Source organism: Dunckerocampus dactyliophorus, chromosome 3 (genome assembly GCF_027744805.1).
Source record: "Dunckerocampus dactyliophorus isolate RoL2022-P2 chromosome 3, RoL_Ddac_1.1, whole genome shotgun sequence".
NCBI lineage: Eukaryota > Metazoa > Chordata > Actinopteri > Syngnathiformes > Syngnathidae > Dunckerocampus > Dunckerocampus dactyliophorus.
This window is the reverse complement of record NC_072821.1, coordinates 2701753-2718740: the sequence shown is the minus strand read 5'-3', so window position 1 is coordinate 2718740 and position 16988 is coordinate 2701753. Positions and strand designations below refer to the sequence as shown.

The following is a 16988-nucleotide window of genomic DNA, read 5'->3' as shown; positions in this document are numbered from 1 at the left end:
ATTGCGGAAGGCGGGCCAGACAGAGCCTAGTAAGGAGGGGAGGGGGTCAGGTCTGATCAACCTGCCCTGACTAGTAATGACTGGACAGATCATTAGGTACACCTGTGCTGTACTTAATGCAAGAGTTGCGCCTTTACTGAGAACATAATGCTCATTTTGGATTGCTCCTGTCATTGAGGTGCTTTGCTGAGAGTTGTTTTGTCTATTTTTTTGCGGCAGGGCAGCTCAAAGGTGGAGGAATGCGGTGGCGTTTTATTTTTAACTCCGGTGAATGCAAAACATCCTGCTCTTGCCACACAGACACAAAATGGGCACATAAGGGATTCAACATCCTGTTTTTTTTTTTTTTTTAAACAATGTCCTCACTGTCTTGTTAAACACTAACCATCGTTTGTCCTTTGGAAACTTTGTAATTTTACACGGATTGACACGTAGCAGGTCAGTCGAGGTCCAATCTTCAAATCCCCATTTGGTTACGGAATAGTAGTGTGGTAAGGAAGGCAGAATAATGCCTAACTGCCACGGAATTCAGTTGAGTGCAGACCTCCTGCGGCTAGTTAATGTTAGCACCCAGTTGTCTTCATAGGTACAGAAACGACCTAATTGTTCATGCTTTATTCACAGAGAAAATAGCATTAAAATGAACAAATAATAAAGAAAATACGGTGGCACTGTTAGGACGCATGAAAGATTGATTATGGTATTTTGAAACGTCGGAAATGACTGAGATAGAAATAATCAGTTCCAGGGTCAAACTGTCTTCTTCATAAACTTTGATTGAAAGTCCCATTTTATGGTGTTTTTCACCAATTTGAAGTAAGTGTCAGAAGTCCCACTGTTAAGCGTCCAGCCCAGCTCTCTTGCTGCTAAATCAAATTGTTCGGACGGGTTTTTTACCGACTTCCAAAAGGTCAGTATTATCACTAAGCCTGATTGCCATCCTCTAATGCGCATGGAAGACTGTGTTGCCCGCAAGTGATTAATTAACCGGGTCTTCTTTCTGTTTGTTGGACGATATCATAGTACAGTCATCCCTCGTTTGTCACGGTTAATTGGTTCCAGACCCAACCACAAGTTCCGCTAAGTAGGATTCAATATTAATAGATGGAATATTTTCATAGTTAGAGCATAGAAAACCTTTTTATACATTAAAAAATACATTTTTTTGCCATTATTAGAGCCCTGTAGACATGAAATAACACCCCTATAGTCAGCTTTACACTCCTATTATTCTTTGTTTACACCACATTGCTCAACTGTAATCTGCAGGCTAACTAGTTAGCCTTCAATTGATTTACTTTATTGTAAACTTAAAGGGTTTAAAACGGAGGGGGAAGAAGGACAAAGAAGCCACAAACTTATGAGAAAACTTATAATAAAACAATTATCGATGCATCTCGATGCATCTTTTTTTGTGATACATTTTTTCATGCATCATTTTTTCGATATGTAATTTCTCTTTACTCACTGTGAACTACTAAAACAAAGCATATTTGGAATAATCCACAATGAAAATGAACATGAAACAGATGAATTTACTTCTATTGTCTTTGAATAATTGGAAGGTTACATCTACCAACGTATTTCCCGTTGCACAGAACCAGCAGGAAAAGTCAAGTGCACCAGTAGCAGCGTGTATAAAATTAACAAACTTCAGGTGATGTAATAGCGCTAACATTACACTCACATTTGAACAGCAACATTGTCATGCTAGGTTAGCCTATTCGCTGAGGGGACTCAAAATGATTAAACTTCCAAAAATAAAGTGTTCCCGCCTCTAGCTGATTCATGGCCGGTTGGCAGACCTCTGGGCTGCATTTTAAGATGTGTAGCGAAGCCCTTTTTGTTGTTGTTGTTGTTGTTGGTGAAATGGTGGGCGTGAACACAGGGGTGGGCTCACCTATCTAGGGGCGGCTCATTTTAATGGCGGTATTTTAATGTGTGTAGCGAAGCCTAAAAAGCCTAAAAAAGGAGCATCCTCTATGTTGTTTCTAGTCAGTGTAACGCCTCCTAAGTACAACCAACCACAATTTGGGAAGTAGTGCATCAAATGCTCTCTTTGGGTCAAACTTCTGTGCAAAAACAGGAAAGAGTGTTGAAGGCGACAGTAGTAGTAGTGTGTAGATGGTGAGGAAGGGTGAGTACAATGGGAGGAAGTAATCAATGATTGCAAAGGGTGGCCACCGTGATTACAACTGGATTTAGACAGAGGAAGAAAGCTACTACGGTATACAACACTGTGAATAAACGCATAACTTTTATGAGTTGCTGTGTGTCCTTCCAGCGTGAAAGCTGGAGGACATTTTTATGGGCTATCTTCGGTGGCAATGAGCCTGGAAAATATTCCGAGTGTCCTTGAGGTCTCAACCACGGCAGCTGGTGATGAAGATTTACGATAATCGACGTGCGTACGGCTGCGTTGTAAATAAAAATAAGCTTGCTATCGTGTCATCCTGCTGACTCTTTCTGTGCATTTTCTATCAAAACCCTGTTAGTTGGACGAGTTAACGGGCAGTAATCGATTAGTTTTCCTGGTCACGTCACATGCTTGCTAGGCAGATTTGATAGGCCGCAATCAGTGCCGCCCTGTAGGCTAATGGACCGACTGTGTGTCCTGTCGACGCCGTGACCCCGGACTAACCCCACCCAGGCTCTCCCTGAGGAATGTGACCCCAGGCGAGGTTGTCTTGTTGGGAGCTGGTCAGTCTGCTCCCGCTGCATCCCAATATTTTGTTTATCCCGCCTTAGAAGGTCACTGTGATGTGTTGTTGTTTGTGTCTTCAGGAAGCACCTGTACTGACCTGTCTGTAATGCGGGGCGGTAATCATTAAAAGTGACTTTTTGATGATGTTCAAAAAGTGATATAGGTCACTAATGACACACAAAACAGCATGTTCCCAGTAGGGCTTCCTAAAATCACTGTTAATCTACAGTAGAACCTCAGTTTTTGTCAATCTGTTAGAAAAGGTCAGGTGACAGTTGAATCATACTTAAATCAAACAAACAGAGCGGAATACGTATAAATGACGAATTAAATGGATAAATGATCATTTAGACTTTTTCCACTGGCCCAGCTTGCTATCTGTTATGTGTCTCTGTTAAACCATTCCCCCTGCAAGCTGTGTTAAAGGAACCTTTACATTACAGTCCTGTTGTATCAGATGCTACTTTCCTATTGTGCTGCAAGTTCTTTCTTGATTTCAGTAGTCTTTCTCAGTTGCGTTTTTAGCAGCCGTGCTAAAGGATAAAAACAGCCCAGTTAGAAATACGCAGTGCACTTGAACGCCTCATCGGCATAGAGCACAGTGCTTGAAAGGAGGAAGGAAATAGACAGATACAGAGTGGTTTGTCGTTCTGTTTGTGTTCTATGAAGAAATAAACCACCCAAACACACACAAATGGTATTTTAGTCGAGTTTAAGTCTGGCTGATCTGATAGTTGGGTATACTTATATGTCAACATATATAAATATATGCAGTCGTCCCTTGCAATAACGCAGCTCAATTATCTCTCCCTTGGACTATCACGGTTCTTGAAAAATTAATTAATTAACAAATGATCGGTTTCGTTTCATGGTTGACTGTCAAAGTATTGAAAGACACGGGTGTAAGTAGTATTCTGGCCACTGGGCGTCAGTAATGTTCCATTATTGAGACATGACATTAGATTATACTGCATGCAGTCAGCCATGGCATGTCCGACTTGATAGAGTGAAAAGAAGTTCTCCTGCCATTCAGTGTGGAAGTGGTATTTGTCCTTTAAACCCTTTCTTAAGTTTACTGTACAGTAAATACATTGGAGACTAGCTAGTTAGCTCGCTAGCTTGCTAATGTTTAAGCTTTTAAGTTAAAGGGGGACACCTAGTGGCATTCCGTTGTTCTTGTTGTGACGCAGTACACAAATTGAATGATACAGAGCTTTGTGTTATGTAATGCTTTCTAATAGGCTTCTGCCTTGGGGACTGTAAGTAATGTGTATAGGATAACTGCCTTCATTGAGTGGTACCGGCATCGTGGTCTCAAAGTGACAAACAAAAGACTGTTTTTTGATTTGTCTGTGTGTCTTTTACCAGGTATCTGCGTCAAATGCGGCAAAGGCGTGTACGGAGCGAGCCAAGCCTGCCAGGCCATGGGGAACCTGTATCACACCAACTGCTTCACCTGCTGCTCTTGTGGTGAGTCACAAATAATAATGATGGAGTAATAACAAACTGGCCTGCTCATCATCAGAGTGGACCGCGTGCATCCATATCTGCAGTTGCCATAGTGACTGATGGATCGTCCTAAAACACATCCGAATGCATATTTAAAATCCTCTGCATTGGAACATCTGATCAGTAAACGTGGATCTGTCTATCTCAGAATCATGTTCTCGCTTTGGAAACTCTAACAAAAGTACTGGCATGCAATGCTAGCTGGGTTGCCAGTTCCGCAGGTGACAAAGGTGACAAATCAGACATATGGCAACAGCTGTTATCATTAATGGGAAAACTGCACTTTTTTTGGAATTTTCATCATCCACGATCCTTATGTGAAACATGACCACACATGTCTTTCTTTCTCTTTTCCACATGCTCTAAAGAGAGAAAAACAGCTAAAAAAAACAGTTAGCTTGTGGGAGCTCACAATACAAGTAAGAGGACACACCTATTTTGACTATAAAGCCCTAAAAAACCTTCTAAAAAACTCCAACAATGTTCTATTTACATAACTGACCTGTATATGAACCAAGCTACAGTGACATTATTATTGTATATAGCAGCTAGCACGAAGAACAATTTTTATGGCGTCGTGACGCAGCACCTCACGCCACTACCACCAAGTAACGGGCCCACTCAAAACAATGCGACAGGACACCAATCTGTACTGACTAGCAAACAAGAACCAATATATGTACAATTCTGAATAGACAACCAATGTATTAGCCCACATTCCAAGTTTTATTTATACATGGCTAGATGGGCTGTGTTGCGATATCATGTGCTACGTGCTCCATGTATCACAATCGATATCATGGTGACTTACTCCATGGACAGTTGTCCGTCTGGGGCATCTTTTCCAGTTTTTTTTGGTAGGTAGGTAGGTAGGTAACACCGTATGGCGCTCAGTGCAGCAGAAGCACTCTATTTCTGTCGGCATGGCTTGGCAAGCTCCACATGTACACCACCAAGTCATGCCGGTGTAATCACTTGCCCCCCATCAGCTACGAAGTTTCACTCTCTCTTCTTGCGGGCTCAGCTTCTAAAACCAGTAGCTCATCCTCCGTATGTTCAGGCTAAAAAACATAAGGTTCTGGATCCTCATTTGTACAAAAGTAGCCGGTGGCGGCGGCTCTCACAAAGTCTGCCATGATTAGTAGTAGCAAACAGACACGAGCTTGACACGCTGCTGTTGTTGACGGTAGCACTAGTTCCGATCTATGGGCTATGTGGAATCAATGCGCACAGGAAAGACATTCGGGTCATGTTTAAAATGATCAAAATACGACAAAATGACTGTAAGTATTCCATATTATCATGAATGTACCTGTTACTGCATGGTCACAGCACGTCACACTTAAATGTTTCAAGTCAAAAAACACATTGAAATATTAGTCAATGACAACACCACTGATCACAAAATGCAGTTTTGAAATGAAACTTTTTATTATTAAGAGAGGGAAAAAAAGCCAAACCTACATGGCCCTCTGTGAAAAAGTGATTGCCCTCCCCTTTAAAAAAAATAACTGACTTAAAAAAAAAAAATCAACCAATCTGCTACTTTAAACCTTTCTTATTCCCTTAAATTGACACGTGTTAATCCACGTTTCCATGTTTCTAGCTTACTGTTGTGCCTCATGATATATCCTGAAAATTCCTCAAACTTGAAGTCTGTTCGGCAAAATAATACGACTCTACGGTAATGAAATCTTTAATTGGGTTCAAGTACAGTGTGTATGGAGTCTAGAGCATGTGTGTGTGTGTGTGTGTGTGTGTGTGTGTGTGTGTGTATGTGTGTGTGTTTCGGAGGTTCCTGTCACCCGACTCCAGCACCCACCTCTCCCATTTCCAGGGGAAACAAGAGGAAGATGTCAGGAGAGAGCCTTTTCATCCAGGTTGCTCCCATTCATATGTGCACTCCACACGGATACTGATCCGCCCCGCGGCCCTCCCGGCTCTGGAAGAACTGCCTATAAATTTACATGGAAACCAAACACGCATACTTTCCTTTTCATTGTGTCTGAATAAGAAAGCGGGACCGGTTTCCAGTTGCGGGGTTTGTGGGATTTCAACCAAGTAGAGTCCAGGTACCCGATCCCTTTAGCGTGTTCTTGGGTTTATATTAGGGGTGTAATGATACACTATAATTTCGGTTTGGTATGCGCTTCAGTTTTAAGGTCAAGGTTCGGTTCGTTTTTGGTACTGTAAGAGAACAAAATGCTACTAAACTGTGCCTCACGTGATGTCTTCCATGCGGGAACTCGATACGCCTTTCTACCGTACCTAAAAATCGGAAAACAAATTCTTGTACTGTAAACCCCTAGTTCAGGGGTGTCCCTAATTCAGGGGTGACCCCGGGGGGCCATTTGTGGCCTGCGACTGTTTTTTAAAAATTTTTTTATTGGCCCTCAGCACTTAGGCTTCAGGCCCCACGGGTGAAAGCCCGACCAACAGTCTCTCGCCTGCGAGCCCCTTCCCCGGGCCTGGCTCCAGGGTGAGGCCCCGGTATCCCACGTCCGGGCAAGGTGCGGTCCCTCCTCTTATGTTTGTTCATAGGGTTTTCTGAATCACTCTTGGTCTGGCCTATCACCTAGGACCTGTTTGCCTTGGGAGACGCTACCGGGGGGGAAGTCTGGACTTCCCTGCCCCCGCGACCCGGACCTGGATAAGAAGAAAATGAATGGATGGATGGACAATTATGAGTAAAAATAACATCATTTTATAGGCATAAAGTTGAAATATTAAATATATAGTATTAAAGATATAAAATATGACAAAAATGACGTAGTGATATTATGAGAATCAAAGAGAACCGCAAATAAAGTTTTAATTTTTGGAAAATTACGTCGCGGAATAAGTTATAATGTTACGAAAATAAAGTCAAAATATTATGGGTCATAATTATGAGAAGAAAATTTACAAGAACAAAGTTGAAATAGTTGTGGGAGAAAAAACAACAGCAGAAATGGAAAAAAAACAGCTGTAATTTTACAAGAATAAAGTCAATATATTGCGAGAAAAAGGTCACGATTTTATTAGAATAAAATAATGGCATTTTAGGAGCATGGAGTTGAAATATTTAAAAATAAAAATGAAAAAACATTTCTTTAAAACATTATTAAGAACAAACAAAACAAAATTAGGTTGGGGAAAAAGTTATAATATGGGAATAAAGTCAAAATATTATTGGAATAAAGTCATAATATTATCAAAAGAACATTTCCGAAGATTATTTAAGAAGAAATTTGAAATATGTGGAAAATTACAAAAAAAAGAACAAACGCAAAAATGTGAAAAAGACTGAAGTTTTGTTTTGTTTTTTTTTTTTATCACAAAGCTGAGATGCCTTTTTTCTTGAAATATGTGTATCACTTGTGTCACTTTATAAAATATTTAAGGGGCTTTTGCATCTTTTCATTTTTCAGTATGTGGCCCTCGGAAAAATCACAGTTCCTCTGTTTTATAATCTTGGACTATTTTGTGTGGGTGGTGGGATCGCATCATAAAACAGCTTTAAGGAACGTTTATTGCCATTTGACACAAACCAAACAGCCGCTAAGAGAATTATTGTTGCTTTTAGTGGGAAAATCATGTCCACCATTAGCGAACAAGTCACTTTGGGTGCTGGTTGTTTGCCCGTCCCATCACTCGAGATGCTTTATGGCTCATGTAAACTACAGTGATGGATCGTTTGACCTCCCGTTGAATGGGAATGTTTTTCTTTTAAGGGCTCCGAGATGTGACGCTTCAAGAGTTCTTGCTCTTGTCATAACACAAGCCAGTGATTTATAAGAAGCTGCGTTCGTATGGCTATATTTGTTTTGGCTCTGCTGTTGTTGTTGTTGTTGTTGGGCCCCTAAGTAGGGTTTTCCCTTCTGGAGTGAGCGAGCGCTGAGACATTGCTCGCTGGTAGCCTTGGGCTTTGTTTAACCGTGCATAATTGAGCCCTCCTCTTGGCTTACTCCCATGGTTGCACCCTTTTTCATGAAATGGCCAAGAATGCAAACTACCCTCCTCCACTTGAGCCAACCTTCCCCGGAGGACCTCATTCAGACGGTCAGGGAGCGCATGTGGCGTGAAGGAGTGCATGCAGACACCTGTGCACAACTGGAAGCATTTGCCGAAAGGTTTTACCGGAATCCCAGAGAAAATTGAAAAGAGGTGTTGAAGTGTGGCTCCAACAGATTACTCAAGACCCCAACCAAAGATCATTACAGTAAACACTCCCATTATAAGCACAGCATTGATATCGCTTCTGGTTCGATCAGCCATCCTCCATGTTGAAGCACCCTTGGTCAAGATACTGAAATCCCAGTTGCACCTGATGACGTGTAGGTAAATGTGCTAACAGTGCCATAGCGCTTTTAGTATCTTGACCTATGCAGTTATTGGGTATGTGCGCTCAGTGTATTTGCGCTGTGTAGCTATTGTATGCCACTCACAAAAAGTTAGGGATATGCACAAATGCTGTTAGAGAACGGCAAGTGTTGAACATGTTGGACATGTGCATTCAAAGCTAGAGAACCTCAAATTAAGTTCACCTGTAAAGTTTAGACAGTAGTACATTTTATGTTCATCCTGAAATGTATCGGAAATATCACTCACTTCTTGTGAGTAGTATGTTATGCTCTCTCTAGACTCTTATTCATTCATTCAGTCCCAGCCATTTTTCAAAAGACAACCTGTTCACTGCCGGCCTTTTTAGACGATTTGGACTGGTCTTTCAAGGCACACAGAATCTTGTGTTCTACGGCTATATAAGCAAGCGACCTACCAAAAGAAAGATTAGACTACTGTCTTTCATCAGGAAAAGAAGTTTGCTTCTACCTTTTTCCGTTCTTTGGTAATCAGCAGTAGAACATAGGTAAGTTTCAGGAAAGTATCAGTTCCCAACTACAAAAGGGAGACAACCAACATTCACTTTGACACTAATATTTTTTACTTTTGTCAAAAATCAAATACATAAACAACTATACCAACATAAAAAAGGGTTGTTTTACATCCAAATAACAATTTATTTACAAATATAACACAATGAACTAGTTACAATATTCACATTTTGAACTAAACTATGTGAGTGCACGCGCGTGCATAAGCATGCGTTAAAATTTCCCTACAATGCGTAACCTGAACGCTGCACTCCTCCACGCTCTCTCGCTTCCTCCTTCCCGTCATGTGTGATTCTTCCATCCACATGATCTCTTCTGCCGAGCTCTTATCAAATGCACTTCTGCCACCTCGTGGCCGTTTTTATAGCTTAAAATTTCTCTGACCTTCTCGGACCTTCAGGTTCATAAAAACGTATAACTGCGTCTTTGGTATTGAATGAGTTCATCTGCGTGCTAATGTCCTCTTCGTAGCTGGTTACTCCAGCGAGGCTTCTGTTAAAGTGTAGTAAGCACTCATCCTTCTGTTGTTTCGCTTATTTACATTCAAGCTTGCTTAAGCCTAGGTCGCAAACGGTCGTACGGGCAAAAAAAACACAAGAGAAGTTTGGACACCCCTGCATTGTTAAGATAGAATTAAAATCTCTGTCGTAGGCCGAACTGATATTGTTTCTATTGCATGTCGTCTGCATCGCGCATTCGGGGGCAAGCGTAGCTCAAGTCGTCTTTCCAACCTGAGGTTGCTGGTTTGCTTCTCCGTCTTCCATGCCTCCTTGGGCAAGATGCTGAACCCCCCGTTGCTCCTGTCACCACAAGGTCAATGTGATCACGGCGTCAAAGCACTCCGAGTGCCTTGAAGGTAGAACATGAGCGCCCCATCAACAGTGCTAATCATACGTGGCCAGCGATTCCCTGAGTTGGAATCTAACCGTGGACCTTTTTGATGTGAGGCAGCCGTACTTAACCACCCGTCCAATGACGCTGCTGTGAATGAGTGTTTGTTCAAGGTCAAGTTCTTGCCCACAGTTTGTTTTGGCCTGCCATCATTTGGTCCGAGAGACATTTCATGTTCTCTGAAGCTTAATGTTTTCCTCGCAATGATTAGTTTTTTTTCCCGTGTGAAGCAAATTGTCAGTTGTTAATATGATGACTCATTCCTAATTGAGACCAAACCATCTGAAAGTAGAAGACAGTTGTACCTTCCAGGCAATGGAAATGTGGGAGTGACAGGAACATTTCCTGTTATGTCATTAGGAACAACTCAAGGAAATATTGTGTTTAAAAATTGTGACCCGATTCTGGTGTCTTTACAAGTGTGATCACGGGGGGGAGGGGTGTACGTCAAAGGGCAAAGTGGTGTCTATATCCTGTTTTAAAAAAAGAAACGTTGCGAAGCACTGTTTTACTGGAATGCTGACATGCTGGATCGCAATTCAAGCTGGGAAACCATTTTGGGTCTTGAAAGTCATTCCAGTAAAAACTTTGCATGTCGCCACTTCAGACCGAGTGTCCAGGCGGACTCGTTTGCATCTTTTCCCCATTTGGCATGATTGTCCTTTGATTGAAACTTGGGATAAGACGGCGTTCGAATGTCGTTGGTTTTTGGCATTTCCTCCTTTGTCCCTCGAGGGCGGGACCACAGTTAGCGGGCGCAACTGGTGAGGAATAAATGTGTAAATGCAGCCTTCTTTTGGAGACTTGATCATACTTCACAATGTCACAGCACATGTTGGAAACATGTTGCATGTTTCCGCCTCAGTGAACCGCGGCTCTCCACAGTGCCTGCAGCACTCATGCAGCCCCACGTGGTGACACAACCACCACCACGCTTGACTGTCGGCAAGACACAATTAGGGAGTCATACTCTACTTCACACTGTCATATTGGAATTCATGTTTCCCTTCAATGAACCCCAGCTCTCCACAGTGCCCTGAGCACTCATGCAGCCCCATGGGGTGACACTCCCACCACCATGCTTGACTGCAGGCAAGACGCAATTATCAGAGACTCCAAAAAAACAGAAAAAGTTGCGAGTTTTGTCGTTAGTGACAGTTTAAGTCGTCAAGATCGAGGAATAAAGTGTGATTGAGGTGCGGCTACTTTGATGTCCACATCAGGAAGACAATGCATGGTATGCTGCGTGCTGTTATGCATGATTGAACTCAAGAATACCCTATTTCACACTGTCGCAGTACATGTTGGAATTGATGTGTCCCCTCAATGCGTGTGTGGCTCGAAGCTTGAACAGCTGCTGCCGAGTGGAGCCGTGAATGAATGCTCCTCCCACAACAAGCAAGAGCCAAGCTACAAACATACCAAGATGAACATCCATAGCTGCGCACTTGCTTAAGGGGTCGGTATGGCACCAAAAACAATAAGAAAGTACGAATAAAGCACTGTTAACACTAAAAACGCAGCGGAAAATACGGAGCTGCTGTAACTAGCTGCCACTCGGGAGGAGCCATCTTGAAACATGAGACCTCCGCATCAAATCCAGTCTTATCGTTATGAACGATGTGCTTCTTTCTGATGTCGTGCTTAAAAGAAATATTGCTATTTTAAAAATGTCGACATATGGCCCAGCCTTACTGACTACTTTCAAGTTTAGCCGGGTTGACTTTCTACAGGATTGTCCCTCAGAAGATATACTGTAGTGTCAATTGTGTGTTCTCCATTTAAATATCCTACAAAGTCAAACACTTCTGAGGTCCTTCAAACAAAATCTTGGGGAAAAATACAAGAAATATTTGAATCGTCAAGTCCGACCGCTGGAGCGCAGTTCAGCGAGCGTCAGAGGATAAACCTGCGATTTTTCGTATTTGTTTTTTCTCATTCCAAAAGAAAGCACATCCTCAACAAGGCTTCTGAAGAGTCGCCCTCCCGTGTCCTCACACGTCCTCCCTTGGTACGAAAGTAGACTGTTTTATTGTTTTTACAACGGTAAGCTTCTTTTTACGCCTGGATCGTGCTGGATTGCAGAAAACGGAGATGAAGGTTTGCCCACTGACAAAAGGCCTGGAGGAGAGCGAGGCAGGGAACTCTCTGCTTCCCCTTCTTCTCCTGGGCGAGGGGAGCGGGCAGAGAGCAAGTGTTGGAGAGGTACTGGCGGGGGTGTTGAATGGGACCAGCTAGTGACCTCAGGCAGAAGGAATGTCCCCGTTTGCTCAGTCAGCCCGCTCCCCTAGCAGCGCACCACGCAGTCATCAACGCCGGGGCCTTTGTGTTTCACCTCCCAGACCCCCAAACCTCGAGGCAGAGGCCACAGACGACACCTCGCAACCCCCGCGCGCTCCCCACTCTCGTCTATAATCTCACTGTTCTCGCAAAGGTTGTGAGGCTTTGTTGAGGAATGCTGTCTCTTAACAAGTGTGGCTTCTTCGCACGGCCTTTTTGCCGGGCGCGAGCGAAAATGCTAATTGCTCCTCAGTCCCCCAAGTCTTAAAAGTCTCACCTATTGTGTGTGCGGCATTCCTCGGCCGCTCAGCCCATTTACGCCGTGCCTTAATGTATGACCATCTCCTGGCGTTTGTGACACGGCGTTTGTGTGTGAAATATAGCGATTGCATAAATTTCACTGTTAAATGAGAGGATGATGGGGATGGGGGTTGGGGGGGGCTTGCCGTGTCTTTCGTTTCTTCCCATGCAGGGACACCCATAAAACTGTGGCCCAGCAGATTTATGAGATCCGTGTGCGCCGTCCACCAGGCTCGGGTGAAGCCATCGTGCTGCCAGAGAGACGGGGGGGGGGGTGGCAGCTTGTTGCGGAATTAATCATTTTTGATCAAACTCGTGCTCCAGGATCTTGATGAATGAAGCCTTCGTCTTTTGCTATGAGTTTATTTCAATAGTGATTCTCACCTTCTTTATCAAAATGCTGGCACTTGCAACTTTCCTTGGCTCCATTTTGGGTTATTTGGATCAATAATGAAAGCGGAGACTTGTGTTTTACCTGTGTTAGCTAAGGAAGAACTACAGAGTCAGCTGGTGATGACGTCATAGATGGGCGACGGAGCTGGGGGACAGTGACTTCAGGTTCTGGTTTCCTTGCTAACAGGCTGCTAACAGACGTTATGTGATAAAACAAAGAACAAATGTTACAAGCACAGTTCACACTCAGTGTATTAATAACACGACGAGATTATATGCTAACAAGGAAATGTACACGAACCAAACCAAACTTTTGCGGTAAATTTTCTCCGTAAATCGACAAATACTGTACGCTAACTGGGGCGTACGCTAACCGTGGTTCCACCGTATTATCTAATAATATATCTAGTTAATAGTCAATTTATTTTATTTTTAATTTATGCGTCTGCTGTTGAATAACTTATCGATATGTTTTACCAGTCATGTTCTAAAAGCAAAGTCTTACAGGTGGAAGCTTTAGGTCGACAGCAGAAAAATGGAAAGGTCACTCACTTTGATACAGCAATGCTTCGTTTAGTGAGGTTAATTGGTTCCAGATACGCCCGTGTTAAGTGAACTTCTGCGAAATAGGATGAAATATTTGGTAGTTAGAGCATAGAACACCTGTTTACGGCCGTCTAAATATGGTTTTTAACATTATTAGAGCCTTCTAGACATGAAATAACACCTCTATAGTCATGTTTACACTTGTATTACCCAATATAGTAGACATAATAAGAGAAAACAAGACATTTAAGACATAAATAAGACTTGTACTCATGTGTGTTGCTGTAAATGTGTACTGGTGGCATGGACAAGAAGTGACATTGGGGGGTTCAGAGTTGGGTTTTAGCTCGGCATTGTTTGCGGCCGCAACCGTAGCCCATGTTAGGGATTATGGTGCCCGTTGTGAGATCATTCAAACCAGCAATAAAAGCCTGTTGTTCTGGTGATCAAGTCTGGTGCTTGAACATTATAGTAACATTACTGACACCTAGTGACCAGTGTAGAATGCTACATGTCATCTCAATGTCTTTGAATGCATCATCTGAATGCCTTATATTTGTATTGGACTTCATTTAGCCATTTTTATGCTTATAAATGCTTAATTCTGGCAAAAATTTGCTTCAATATGCGTATTTTTTTACTAATAGTAGTCTGTATTCAACCATGAAATACCATGATTTATTCATGAATGTGATGGGGTGAAGCCACAGCACTTGAAGTAGTGACTGTAAAACAAGCAGTGTCTATGTCGGCCAACTCTATGTCTGTCCACCGTGTTCTTCTTATTACTAAAAAGCAGGAGTGTCCCGATCCGATCTTCAGGATCGGGATCGGCTCGTGATCCGCTGCTTTTGAAGATCAGATAATATCGGCTTCCGCCACGAGATCGGGCTGATCCGGTTGGTGTATATTGTTTGTAAATCTGGGCCACACTCCAACATGGTAGGTGCGGTAATGCGCCTCAATGCTGGTTGCCACTCAACCCCCGCCACCCGCAAGAAGAAGAAAACCCAACACCATCATGCAGGCATGTCCACGGAAAGTCCTGCTGTACAATGGCGGAGCTACGTGGGGGCCGATGGTGGCCGTGGCCACCCTTGGTCACTCAACGGCCACCCCACTGGCCAGCAAGACGTTTGAGGTATCAACTTATTGCCACCCCTGTGCGAGTAATGGTCTCGCTGGGCCACCCCAATGCCGCTGTAACCGCTGGTTGTTTATACTAGGGACAGTCGATAAATAACTATTGTGTTGAAAAGAGGTTGTTAAAAAATAGTTATATATTCTATATCACACCACAAATTGATCTACAACCATGTCAAATGATTAGTCCTACCCTAAAAGTATTTTGTACACCCATTTTTTCCAATTTAATCTTTGATTGGCTTTTTTGTTGGATTAGGGACCTGACTCACGGAGGTTTGCTACAAAAGCCAAACAATATTGTTGGTCGTGCTGTGTAATAAAAAAGTACATTCAGCAATACTTTGGTTGCATTGTTTGTAGCCCTAGTTTCATAACCATATTCAGTTCCACAAATTCATGTTTGTAACAAAAGCTTAAAAAGAAAAAGGATCGGAACGGCAAGACTATATCGGGTCGGATTGGAAGCCAAAAATGTGGATCTGGGCATCCCTACTCAAAAGAGCCTGCCTGAGTCAACATCAGCATAAAATTAGAGGCCCAAAGGGGTAATTTCTGTGAAAAATGGGTCCGTTTATGCCAACACGTGTTGTAATATTGCTAACTTCATCTAAGCGGTGTCAAGCCACAACAGCAATACAATATAACTGCTGTTGAGAATGCACACAATGACTTCCTGTTTGTTGCAAAGTAAACTTCAGCAAAATAAAAGCATGGCAGCATTAACCGTAAGAACGATTTGCGCATGTGCGAAAGCTTTAATGACATTCTAGTCAAGACAAGTCAATGAAATTACGAGGAGTATAAAATATTGTGTAAAAACAGAAGAATCAAAATACAACACAGGTGGTCCTTGATACACGTCGTTTCGTGTTTAGAAATCCTAAAAATTAAAATGTTTGCGGTCAAACAAATGTTGAAGAAAGAGCTGCTATGTGGCGTCGAAGGACATCCTGTCACTTGATTATTATTATTATTAATAGTATTATTATTATTATTATTATTATTATTATTGTTACCACTGGCGGGTTTGTGAGCTGCTCACAATGCACGGAAAGGAGAAGGAAGACGAGAAGGTGTGGTTTTGTCTGTCTGTGTGTGTGTGTGTGTGTGTGGGGTGGGGGTCAGGGTGTGGAGCTGTCTGCCGTATTGATCGTGGATGTCTCGTGAATGGATTCCTGTTGAGATCAGTGCTCAGAGTAATTAAATTGAGGCAGAATGTCGCCTGATTTCGGCCGACCATCTGCTCTGCTGCGCCGACTTGCTGCTGCCGCCGCCACTTTGGGCCCAACAGATTAAAACCAATACGCGTGTGTTGCCAAGACAGCATCAATAAAAACAAAGTCTTTTATCTGTTTGGTGTTCAGACAAAGGGAATCAGTTCAAGTCTACAAGCGACACAATTACAGTTGACGTGACAGCAATGAACGTTGAATCGGGACGTCACTGGACAGGACAGTATTAAGTGCAGCAAGGAAGTCATTTCCGTTTTTAGATCTTAAATTCCTCCTTGTTCCTTTGATACATTTTTTTTTAGCATTAAAGATGCTAAAAGCAATCCATTGTGAGTCAATATATGCTACATGAACAAAACCGTCACAACTTATAGGTGACAAAGCAAATTTTATGAATAATTCATACATTTTATTTTTAAATTATTTTCTTTGTAAAAAACGAGCTATGGGCCCAAAATGCTCGCCCAGGCCACACTTCGGACACCCCTGATGGAAATGATAACGAAAATAACCTGTTTCAGGGTCAAAGTGTGGCCATCATAAAGCGTTTATTAACTTGCAGGCAACGTTTGAAGTAACAATTTAGCCTTCTCAACTCTCACGCTGGTGTACAAATTTGCCAATAATAAAATGTAAGGACAAGATAAACCAGTCGTACTTGACATTACCGGCTGGAATAGAAGTATAAAAAGAAGTTAACGCTGTAAAACATCATATACAGCACAGTGGTGTGAAGAAGTGTTTGCTCCCCTTCCTGATTTCTTATTTTTTTGCCCTCTGTCACACTTAGTGTAAATGTTTGAGATCATCAAACTAACGGAACACAAAATGCAGTTTTTAAATGAAACCTTTTTTTATTATTAAGGGAGACAAAAAAATCCAAACCTACATGGCCCTGTGTGAAAAAGTGAGTGCCCCCGTTAAAACATAACTTAACTGTGGCTTATCACACCTGAGTTCAAGTGGTAAGGCTTATAAAGTCATTTCTAAAGCTTTGGGACTCCAGTGAACCACTGTGAGAGCCATTATCCGCAAATGGCGAAAACATGGAACGGTGGCGAATCTTCCCAGGAATGGCCGGCCAACCAGAATGATTCCAAGAGGGCAGCGACG

The 16988-nt window shown here is 42.5% G+C and overlaps 1 protein-coding gene across 3 annotated transcripts in view; it reads left to right on the top strand.

The window, feature by feature from the left end:
• The window catches only part of LOC129178510 (Wilms tumor protein 1-interacting protein homolog), a 39862-nt gene that overhangs the window by 11143 nt on the left and 11731 nt on the right, over positions 1-16988 (top strand). For all 3 annotated transcript variants that reach the window (XM_054770806.1, XM_054770805.1, XM_054770804.1), the window contains one exon: positions 4073-4174. In XM_054770806.1, the coding sequence (XP_054626781.1) occupies positions 4129-4174 (46 nt within the window). In that variant the 5' untranslated portion in view covers positions 4073-4128. The remainder of the gene's footprint in view (positions 1-4072; positions 4175-16988) is intronic.